At 41.4% G+C, this 12,154-nt stretch overlaps 1 protein-coding gene across 1 annotated transcript in view; it reads right to left on the bottom strand.

Moving 5' to 3' along the window:
* Nucleotides 1-447: 447 nt before the first annotated feature.
* NLN (neurolysin) overlaps nucleotides 448-12,154 on the bottom strand; it is a 95,805-nt gene continuing 84,098 nt past the window's right edge. The window contains exon 13 of the mRNA XM_004016928.6: nucleotides 448-2,347. Within this exon, the coding sequence (XP_004016977.2) occupies nucleotides 2,213-2,347 (135 nt within the window). The 3' untranslated portion in view covers nucleotides 448-2,212. The remainder of the gene's footprint in view (nucleotides 2,348-12,154) is intronic.

Raw genomic sequence — 12,154 nt, forward strand, 5'->3', positions numbered from 1 at the left:
CATGGATGAGAGGATGGATGGCATCACTGACTCAACGGAGATGAGTTTGAGTAAACTCTGGGAGTTGGTGACGGACAGGGAGGCCTGGCGTGCTGCGGTCCATGGGGTCACAAAGAGTCGGACACGACTGAGTGATGGAACTGAACTGATATTATTTGGTATTTTTCTTTCTCTTCCTGCCTTACTTTGCTTAGTATGATCATCTCTAGCTGCATTCAGGCTGCTGCAAATGGCATTATGTTTTCTTGTTTTTGGCTGAATAGTATTCCATTGTGTGTGTGTGTGTGTGACATCTTCTTTACCCATTCATCTGTCGGTAGACATGTTCTTTGATAGATTTTAAATACCAGATGTGAACCCTAAAGAAAAAGAATACTGCAGTACTTCCATTTTCTTATGCATTTCAGTTTTAACATTAAAGTATAAAAGAAATGTGAATTCATTCTCTTGGATAATAATGTAATTTTATTGTGTGTAGACGTTTCCATACCAAATATTAGTTTTTCCACATGAAATAAGTTAAGATTGAAAATGATAAAAGTTACTGTTGTTAAGGAAACACACTGGGCAATAGAAAAAGCTGAAGAGAGTTTTTGCCTGAAACTGGAAAAGAGAACAGTTTGGGGCAACAAAGATATGAAAAAAGTACCATACGTTGCTAAGACCAAAAAAAAAAAAGAACCAAAACAAAACAAAAACACCAGCTTTAAGGACCGGAGATGATGACACGGGATGAATATGGGGGCGAGAGGGCCAGGCAATTGTCTCAGAAAGGAGGGTGGGATTTCCTGTGATGTTTAGGGTATTTTGCTCGACAATAATAATCTGAATTTTCTTTTGTCACTACAGCTCTTGATTTTTCCTGCTGTCTATAATTTGACTATGCAGCATAATATCTTTTTATTTAGCACAAAGTCCATTTGGATTAGAGAATGGAAAGGTTCTAATTTTGTCCCTGGCCAGCAGAGTCATACCTCAGTACACACTGGGAAACAATTAGAAGCCCTACGCAGAATGCATACATTCCAAGTTAGTTTTTAATTAAAAAAAGTTTTTTATTATCCTATTTTGGTTTCCTCATTGAGTAGACGCCTAGAGGAAAAGCAAGTATGTAAGTTTCCTGGTTTGTAAATTGGAATTTAGGCCCACAGGAAAGAGAGCTAAAGTGCTCCAAAGGCGCTCTTAAAATCACCAGATGAAACAAGCCGCAGAGGAGCCCCCTCCCCATGGCTGAGCTGAAGCACACGTCCTGCTGGAGCGGCCGTCTTCACAGACTCCTGTGCAGAATCCACTCACTTCCTGGGGCTTCTGGACTTTTTATGCTTCCGTTCAGCTCTCTTCCTGCAGCACTCGAGATAGGCCTTTGTGACAATTTACCTGTCACTTCAGGCGAGGAGCACAGTAAAGGAGGCAGAGACCTTGCTGTTTACTAGAAGCCCGAGAAGAGAAAAGGAATCTTAGGTTTGCTTTAGTGTTCTAACTGGTAAATATGACGATCTTATGTGCCGAAGCCAAGATCTCAAATACTCTAACATGAGATATTAAAAGTCGTAATATACATTAGGCCATTTCAGCTAAAACTCATTTTTTGGTACTCTCTGACTGGACATCAGATAACAAAGACTAAACCAGTTACAGGTGGTGGAAAGTTGGAAATCATGAGGCCTGAAATACAAAGATACATGCATTAATTACTGAGGCATAGTCCCCTGGCCCGGAGGTACGCAGGCAAAGAGGTCACACTTTACTGGGAGACAGAGAGTTAAAGTGGATGCAAGGCTCTGAGAAAATATCTATCAGAGGGATGTGATGATTCATTTATCAGCCGAGAAATCCCAAGTACAAAACTGAGATATAAGAAGGATCAAAGTAGATAATGTATATGATTCAATTAAAAAATTCTTAGCCCTCTTACATTATCTAGATTATAATCGTAAAAAAATCAAATTGCATTCATATGAAACTTTTATAAAAAGAAATCACATCCATTTTTATGAAAGTTTATAGTACAATTATTTTCTAACGCATCTTTTCTTAGGTCACAGTATTTAGAATTCCATTTACATCTGTATAATTTTTCAAATTAAAAAACAAAAGGAAGTTAATAGAAATCTACATTTTCATTTGCAAAACTCCCTTCAGTTTCCAGCCAGTAACACGTGGTGATGTTGGCTTGTCCTCCAAACATGGACGGATCCCAAAGAGCCCCAGTTCACGGAGCAGGCAGGCCTCGGCTCATTAGAAACGCTTTTTGGTTTGGCTCACGTGTCAAGAAATTTTGGAGCATGTCCATGCCGTCCAGAGATCCCCCAGGTTTCAGGATCAGCTTTCTGTATTTCATTCCAACCTAATAAAATAAAGCATGCCTAATAATTCATGGTTATAGCAATTTTCCAAATCTCTAGATGCAAAAGAGTGGGGGAAAAAAGGGACTTTAGCTTTATTCTGGACGTTCTCCTTCCCCTAGACTACAGCTTTGCAGTATTTATTTACTTTGGTAGCTAAGAGATCTGGAGCTTAGACCTCCGGTCTTCCACATTTCCCTTCATTACTGTCTTGTCTCCTTAGATCCTCAGCAGCATGCTGACAATATGAGCAAACAGACAAACAAACAAAAAATAGCCAAATGGAAGCTTGAACAGTATTCTATTTGCTACCCCATCTAAAATGTGATTTCGAAAGGGTTCGCAAAACAGGAATTCAATTAGGCTACAAACAGGGATTGTGTGCACCTGGGAACAGCAGCCCAGCTGCTGCTGTCAAAGCAGTTTCTGCCATATCTTTATGAAGGGCTCATAAAAAAACTCTTCTTCCTATGGGTGGGGGTAAGGCCACAACCCATGTCCCATGGTGGAAGGTAGATAGTTTTGTGGGCTCAACACGAGGAAGGAGGACCTTTGTAAATTTGCTGGGGACGTCTAGAAGTTTAAAGCATACATTTCCTCTGCCTTTACTTACACAAATACTTAAGCAGATAAAGTGAAAGAAAACAATTGAAATTCAGTATCAGCATTATTCAATATTTTCACTTCCTTTTCACTGTCCTTTTGACAGGCAAGACAATTCAATGAAGCTTAATTCTAAATCTACCTATAAAATAGTTCAGGGTTAAGATGCAAATTTATATCCATTAAATCATTTGAACAGCTACTAATAGCTTCCCTGAGTACATAAATAGCTTGAGAATTTCCAGAAACAAAAGTAACCTCATTTTTGACTTATGACAATGATTCTGCTTGGTACAACCATCAGAGATGTCTAGTCAAACTGTTAAAGAAAATAAAATGTTGATGAAGGAAATCTACCAAGTTAGATACAAAACTACTTAAAGTCCTACAAGGGTCACACACACAAAAACAACTTTTCAGGTTTTGATTATAAACAGAAATCATCTGAAACTTATTAATGATCTATAAGCACACAGCTAACCTCACAGATGAGTCTTAATCAGGAATAAACAATTAGTGCAATGAAGTTACTTTCCATAAACTCTAGAGAGCATTGTCCAGTAGAAATAAAATGTGAGCCACATGTATAACTTAAAATTTTCTAGAAATCATGTTTAAAAAGAGAAGAAAATAGGTAAAATTAATTTTAATATTTTATTTAAACCAGGAGGTCTATAATATTATCCTTTCAACATGTATCAATTATTGGGATTTATCTTTTGTGGTATGTCTTCAAAATCTAGTGTGTTTTTTACATTTACAGCACATCTCAATTCTTCAATAGCACTGGCCACATTTCAAGAGCTCAGTAGCTACCTGTGGCTACTCTACAGGTCTGAGGCCTAGAATGTAAGAGATCAACCCGTATAGGGGCTTGCTGAACAATGTTCTAGTAACAAGTGGTAGCAACCTTGTTGCCTTATTTACAGGTTTTGAATAAATTCTCTTAAAAAGGAGGGACCTGCAATCACTGATAATGGACTTCCTGAAAACCCTGGTAGTGGCAGTGTAGAGCTAGGTTTAATTTTCTTTAGAAAGAGAAAAAAAGATGCGTCATTTCTTGTTTGTTCTGGAGCAATTAATTACTGTTTTAATAGTGATCTAGAACCTAAGATAACCTAACTAACTAAACCTTACCTAAGCCACTGATTTAACACTGGTCAAATTTAGACACGTTGGGCAATGAAAGAAAGCGAAGGGGTAAGCTGCATTGAGCTCAAGATCTCTGATCTGGTACTTTTTAGACTAATAAAGTCTGTAACAAGAATAGCCATTATTCGTGTTTTAGGTTCTAGATCACTATTAAAACAGTAATTAATCACTGCGACCAAGCGAGAAATGACATATCTTTTAAACTGTCACTACAAGGGTTTTCAGGAAGTCCATTATCAGTGATTACAGGCCCCTCCTTTTTAAGAGAATTTATTCAAAACTCGTAAATAAGGCAAGAAGTTTGCTACCACTTCTTCAGTGTCATACTAGAACACTGTCTAACAAGCCCCTCTAAGGGTCATCTTATGTTCTATGCCCCATATATCAATAGAGTAGCCAACAACACAAGAGACAACTCTACACATGAACATCACCAGATGGTTAGTACTGAAATCAGACTGATTATATTCTTTGTAGCCAAAGATAGAGAAGCTCTATACAGTCAGCTAAAACAAGACTGGGAGCTGACTGTGGCTCAGATCATGAACTCCTTATTGCCAAATTCAGACTGAAATTGAAGAACGTAGGGAAAACCACTAGGCCATTCAGGTATGACCTAAATCAAATCCCTTACGATTATACAGTGGAAGTGAAATAGATTCATGGGACTAGATCTGATAAACAGAGTGCCTGAAGAACTATGGACAGAGGTTCATAACACTGTACGAGAGGCAGTGACCAAAACCATCCCCAAGAAAAAGAAATGCAAAAAGGCAAAATGGGTGTCTGAGGAGGGTTTCCAAATAGCTGAGGAAAGAAGAGAAGCAAAAGGCAAAGGAGAAAAGGAAAGATATACCCATCTGAATGCAGAGCTCCAGAGAATAGCAAGGAGAGATAAGAGAGCCTTTTAAACTGAACGAGGCAAAGAAATAGAGGAAAACAATAGAATGGGAAAGACTAGAGATCTCTTCAAGAAACTAAAAGATATAAAGGGAACAGTTCATGCAAATAAAGGACAGAAATGGTATGGACCTAACAGAAAGAGAAGATATTAACAAAATGTGTGAAAACTACACAGAAGAACTATACAAAAAAGATCTTAACGAGCTGGATAACCATGATGGTGTGATCACACACCTCGAGCCAGCCTCCTGGTGTGAGGTCAAGTGGGCCTTGGAAGCATCAGTACAAAGCTAGTGGAGGTGATGCAATTCCAGCTGAGCTAATTCAAACCCGAAAAGACGCCGACGTTAAACTACTGCACTCAATATGCCAGCAAACTGGGAAAACTCGGCAGTTGCCGCAAGGCTGGAAAAGGTCAGTTTTCATTGCCCCAAACAAGGGCAATGCCAAAGAATCTTTAAACTACCACAGTTGCATTCATTTCACATGCTAGCAAAGCAATGCTCAAAGTCCTTCAAGCTAGGCATCAAAAGTATGTGAACCAGAAGTATGCGAACTTTCAGATGCACAAGTTGGATTTAGAAAAGGCAGAGGAACCAGAGATCAAATTGCCAACATCCATTGGATCAAGAAAAAGCTAGAGAGTTCCAGAAAAACATCTACTTCTGCTTCATTGACTATGATAAAGCCTTTGACTGTGTAGATCACAACAAACTGTGTAACATTCTTAAAGAGATAGGAATACCAGACCACCTTACCTGCCTCCTGTGAAACCTGTATGCAGATCAAGAAGTAACAGTTAGGACTGGACATGGAACAACAGACTGGTTCCAAATTGGGAAAGGAGTATGTCAAGCCTGTGTACTGTCACCCTGCTTATTTAACTTATATGCAGAGTACACCATGCAAAATGCTGGGCTGGATGAAGCACAAGCTGGAATCAAGACTATTATATTAATAACCTCAGATATGCAGGTGACACCACCCTTATAGAAGAAAGCAAAGAGGAATTAAAGAGCTTCTTGATGAAGGTGAAATAGGAGAGTGAAAAAAGTCAACATTCAAAAAACAAGGATCATGGCATCCGATCCCATCACTTCATGGCAAATAGATGGGGAAACAATGCAAATGGTGACAGACTATTTTTTTGGGCTCCAAAATCACTTTGGATGGTGACTGCAATCATGAAATTAAAAGATGTCTGCTCCTTGGAAGAAAAGAAATGATAAACCTAGACAGTGTATTAAAAAGGAGAGACATTACTTTGCCTATAAACGTCCATATGGTCAAAGCTATGGTTTTTCCAGCAGTCATGTACAGATGTGAGAGCTGAAAAATAAAAAAGGCTGAGCACCAAAGAATTGATGCCTCTGAACTGTGGTACTAGAGAAGACTCCTGAGAGTCCCCTGGACAGCAAAGAGATCAAACCAATCAATCCTAAAGGAAATCAACCCTGAATATTCACTGGAAGGACTGATGATGAAGCTGAAGCCCCAGAACTTTGGCCACCTGATGCGAGGAACTGACTCACTGGAAAAGAACCAGATGCTGGGAAAGACTGAAGGCAGGAGGAGAAGGGAACGACAGAGGATGAGGTAGTTGGAGGGCATCACCAACTCAAAGGACACGAGTCTGAGCAAACTCTGGGAGATAGTGAAGGACAGGGAAGCCTGGTGTGCTACAGTCCATGGGGTCACAAAGCGCTGGACACAACTGAGTAACTGAACAGCAACAAATCAGTAGGCAGGGTGGTGTGGGGGAAGGAAGGGCTGTTCTTCCTGGATGAAGCAGTATAGGAACTTAGAAAATGTGAATTAAATTGATCTGAACATAAAAATAATTTAAGCCATTTATTATGGAAATATTTTCAATACATACTATAGATGAGACAAGAGTATAGTCAACCCTCTTGAACCTATCATGCAGCCTCAATTACTAGTATTTACCTGCAGAAATTCTTAATGCTCAAGATCTGAGAGTCTTTTAAAAAGGCGTATTTCATTGCACAATTATAGGAAAAATAATGAAAATTTTAAAGTTAAAACATCAGCCAAATGTGGACATCTGCCAGAATATTCTCATTTTGCACCAAGAACTGTAACTGTGGACAGTGAAGAACAGTGAGGTTTAGAGGGGCTGCACGCTGCTGTGAAGAGCCGGTTCTCATCTCCCTTGCTGGTACAGTCACTGTACAGCTGGGCAGTGTTTAGACTCACAGTACGTGGCTCAGCACAGCACAGGTCCTCCCCTGCTTACAGCTCCACACAACTTGATTCAATTTCCTGAATTACAGAGCAATGGTCTCTTAATAGTTTCATTTCCTTGGCAATGAAGTTTGGAGAAGAGTTTAAGAGTCATATTGGTAATAGGATCTTGCTTTTCTTAAAAAAAAAAAACAAACAAAACAGTTAAGTGAATTTGTGTGTTAGGAAGGTACCAGTTTCCTGGGTGAGAGAACGCTGTCTGGGAGACAAATGCTACAGGTGGACAGAGTCTGTGCTGTGAGTGGTTCTCCTCTGCTTACATAATGGAGAAACCGTAACTGTGAGCAAAGCAGGAAGAAAAGCCCTAAGACAACCACTAGAAACTTCCACGCTTGAAAAACCCTGCAGGAGGGTCTGTACAGAGTAAGCGCTCCTGTTAGTCATCCGGGAAGGGAAAATCGCCATCGGTCACCTCTGTGGTTTTTACTCCTGGAAGGTTAACATGTATCTTTTGGCAACTGTGTAAACCCTCTGTAACACTGATGGTTTCTTTCTGTCTTTTTAAAAAAATATGTTCAGATTTCTTTGTTTTTTTGGCTGCTCCCCACAGCATGCAGGATCTTAGTTCCCCAAGCAGGGATCAAACCCGTGTTCCCTGCAGTAGAAGCACAGAGTCTTAACCACTGGACCACCAGGCAAGTCCTCAACACTGATGTTTTTTAAAGCAAGATCAGGAGTTTTGGAATCAGGCCCAGGTTAAAATCTTGGCTTCATCCTCAGCTATGTGGCCTTGAGCCTTAGTTCCCTTATTTGTAAGGTGGGAATATGCCTACCTCCCTCAGTATCTGAGGAACCTGAGTAATGGTTTTAGCACCTTGCCTACTCCCTAGAATCATTCCTGCTATATGGTGGTATTCAACAAACCTGAGTCATCATCTACCTCTCCTTTCCTTTTCTTTCTCATACTGTCCCTAAGTTCAGTTACTCATATATAGTCAGGGAAACAAACGCATTCCTGTTTCAGCATTTCCTTAAAATTAGTTCTGTCTCCTAATAAAGCTAGAAAAAAAGCACAAAAGACTTCATTTCCACTATTAGTATAAAATATTATACTAAGTATACTAGTATACTACAGTGTATACTTAGTATACAATAGTATGCTAAGTGGACTTCCCCTGTGATGCAGAGGTAAAGAATCCGCCTGCCAACGCAGGAGACACAAGAGAGGGGTTTCAATCCCTGGGTCGGGAAGGCCCCTTGGAGTGGGAAATGGGAATTCATTCCAGTATTCTTACTCAAAAACTTCCATGGACAGAGGAGTCTGGTGGGCTACAGTCCATGGGGTCGCAAAGAGTCAGACATGACTGAAAACACACGCAGGAATACTAAGTAGGAAAGACAAGGCACTCACTTTATGCAACAGTCTTGTGTTAGCTGCTCAACCATGTCTGACTCTTTGTGACCCCATGGACTGTAGCCTGCCAGGCTCTTCTGTCCATGGAATTCTCCAGGCAAGAATACTGGAGTGGGTAGCCATTCCCTTCTCCAGGGGATCTTCCTGACCCAGGGATGGAACCCAGGTCTCCTTCATTGTAGGCAGATTCTTTACCATCTGAGCCACCAAGGGAAGCCCTTATGTGTGTTAGCCGCTCAGGCGTGTCCGACTCTCTGTGACCCCATGGACTGCAGCCCACCAGGCTCCTCTGCCTGTGGGCTTCTCCAGGCAAGAATACTGCAGTGGGTGGCCATGCCCGCCTCCCTTTCTTTGAGCACTCATAACTATCTGAGTGAAGGAGCCCATCGTCTACGACAACACATGACTGGGAAGCAGCCTGGGTCTCCTGCCACCTCTAGCGTCTCTGCAGGGGCACACGCAAGCTCCCCCAGCCTTCCAACCCTCCCTTCCTCCTGCTTCCTGTGACTGAGTCTAGGCAGTAGAGCCAGGTGTCTCCTTCCTGCTCTGAGTAGCAGGCATCAGGGCAGAGGGCATCCGCCCAAGGACAAGCGATGGCAGCCAGGCCCCTAACGGGCTCACCAGCCTGCTCTTACAGTGGATATTGAAACCTGGCCCTCCATAGCTCCTCTCTACACTTCTTCCCCACAGCACTTCCTTTGTTTTCTGTGAGTCAGGGTGGGGAGGCTGTGAGTGGGAGAAAGAATACCTTGGACGACAAACAGGAAGGAGGGAGAAGGTGAAAGACTGGTGCTGGTAGTCAGAACAGCGTCGGAATCGCCCCTTGACTCAAAGAGCTCATCTGGAAAACTTCAGCGAAGTTTCAATTTGTGAGGAGGGATGAGCAAATATTCATGGGAAGGGAGGAGATCTGGAGGAAAAAAGGGCAGCCTGACCAGTCCCATGTCTTAGGGGACCAGAGGAGAGGAAGCAGGTAGGGGGGCTGCCAGTTGGGTCCAGCAATGTAAGTATTTTGAGGCAGAGGACGAACACCAAGATGAATAGAACAGTTCATATTATAAGAGCCTCATGATCCAGAAGGTGAGATAAAGAAATAGACAATTTGCAAGGCAGATTACTAGAGCTCTAACAGAAACACAAAGAAGGGCTGGAGGAACACAAAAAGGAAGAGAAACGGCTTCCAGCTGGTTGGAATTCAAGGCTTAGAAGGTCTGGCGTTGTAAATATTCAAGAAGTAGGTTGGACATCAACCCAATTTCCTTCCTTTTTCCCTTAAATCAGGCAGAATTTAATGCTGTTAGAAAAAGTTGAAGTGTAAGAAAAATTAGCTTTGGGGTGGTAGGTCAGAGAAGCTGAAACAGAATTTAATCTATTTACAAGGCCCATCAGGAGAGGAAATTTCATGTTCTCTCTTAGCAACGCATTTAAGCAGAAATTGGGCCTAGGCCCTGGAATACTTAGCTTTATAATGCACTTTATCAGGTAATTTTTCTCTTTAGTTTTTTAGCTGCACCACATGGCACGTGGGATCTCAGTTCCCTAATCAGGGACCAAACCTGTGCCCCCTGCAGTGGAAGCATGGAGTCTTAACCACTGGACCACCAGGAAAGTCCCTGTGATGTAATTCTTCTTCCTGTTTAGCCAAGATTCTTTATATGTTTCTCTGTCCATTACTGTATGTAAGATTTAGGTACTTCCTTATGGCATTGTGGACAGTTATACTTCTCTATCTTTGACTTTCTCAGTATTCCTTTATGCATGTGATACTTGGCTGTAATCTTCATAATGGAAAAAAACAAAGCTTAGCAATTACTCTAAATGCAGAAGAGGAGGAACATAATTCTAGCTTAACAATATAATTGCCTTTGAATCTGCATGTCTATTACTTTTTAGGAAATTTTCCCACAATGAAGTTGCATTATAAAAAGAAATGGCCCTTGTTAAAATGCCCTCATTCTTTCAACCCTACGATTAGCTGCTGGATTTTGAAACCACGTTTCGGAACCTTAAAGGGATCCTGAAACAGCTCCTAGAGTTTGCTGGGAAACTGTTACTCCCAAGTAGCTCCCTTCCATAGCTATTTGAGAGATGAGTTTAAAAACTAAAAGCTAAAGATATTTAAGAGATGAGTTGAAAAAGTAAACACTAAAGATACTGTTATATTTAACAAACTATACAGTTAAGATGAAGATCATGGAAAATTAGAGATAAAACCAGAGGTAGCAAACTTTCAGGCTATTTCAGGTAAGCAGCCAGTTCTAAACCTTTGATAGAGGCTATCAAACAACTGTACTATAAAACATTTTGTTGCTAACACGTAGGGCACAGAAGACTGTAGGCTTATATTCGATCCCTCCTACTATTGTTTTCCCAGTGAGTTGTACACTTTCTGCGGTTCTGCTTATTGAGATCTAAAATAGTTCTCAGACCCCAGGCTTTGCAGGATGGTAAGAGGTTACAGAGATGAGGCCTGGAGATGTTCTGTTGATGCTAATGACCATGAACAATAATGTCAACAATACATGATCTTTCAGCCGCCAGCCTCTCTAGAGCTTGGGGACTAAGAAAAGTAGGTACTGACTCCTTGAAGGGCCACCCTGCTATTTTCTCAAAGTGCTCCAAATATATGTACTGGGGAGGGTGAGGGGTCTTGACACAACAAGACTGCATGATATATTGTGCCTGCTCTGATTCCCACAGCTTCAGATCAAATTCATTACTTCTTCATAGCACAAAAATTCTTTCCCTTCACCATGACATAGTCGTAATAATGACATAAGTTTCTGTAGAACAGGATTGTTATTCCAAAGAGTTAGTTTTTAAATAAGTGGATATTTGAATTGAAGAGTGTGAGGGTGGGTGCAGTGGATTCTTCTTGGCCGCTGGAGCCGGGCTCACTGTTGCTGTGACAGCAGAGGAGCGGGAAACGACATGATGTTCCAGAGTATTTAACAGGAAGGAGAAAAGAAGGGATTAGGGCCAGCTTCCTGGCATAAGACGAGTAATAATATATTGCACAGCTGAATCTAGAATTTCAGTCAAACTTAAAACAGGTTTTGACACCACAAGGCAACTCCAGGTTGTATGGAATCTTGCTTCCTCCACGTTCAACCCTGCCCTTTTGTCTGAATTAAGAGCAGTCTGGCTGCCTGCCAAGCAGTGAAGCCGGAGAAGAAAGGAGGCACACAGAAGCACGATGGCAGGGATCCCTCCTGCCGGAACTGCAAGTTCCTCGGGATCCACTGGAATCAGTGCTTTGGCTGTTACTGTGTCAGCTGGAAGAGAGGAGGCAGTGGAGGCTCCCGAAGGTGCGGTCAAGTGAGTGGGGTAGAGGAGATGCAAGAGGCGATGTAGTACTTGCGCCAGGAAGCCTCGCCAATGACTTAAGAGCCAGTGGAGGTCACAACTATACTCTTACATACCTGGACCTTGTGTCTCTTTAAACACGGTTTTCTGATTTCTACAATAATCCATGCTCTATGTAAAAATAAGGAAAAGCTCTATAAAAAGTACAGGAAAATACTGAACAATC

This window comes from Ovis aries, chromosome 16 (genome assembly GCF_016772045.2).
Source record: "Ovis aries strain OAR_USU_Benz2616 breed Rambouillet chromosome 16, ARS-UI_Ramb_v3.0, whole genome shotgun sequence".
NCBI lineage: Eukaryota > Metazoa > Chordata > Mammalia > Artiodactyla > Bovidae > Ovis > Ovis aries.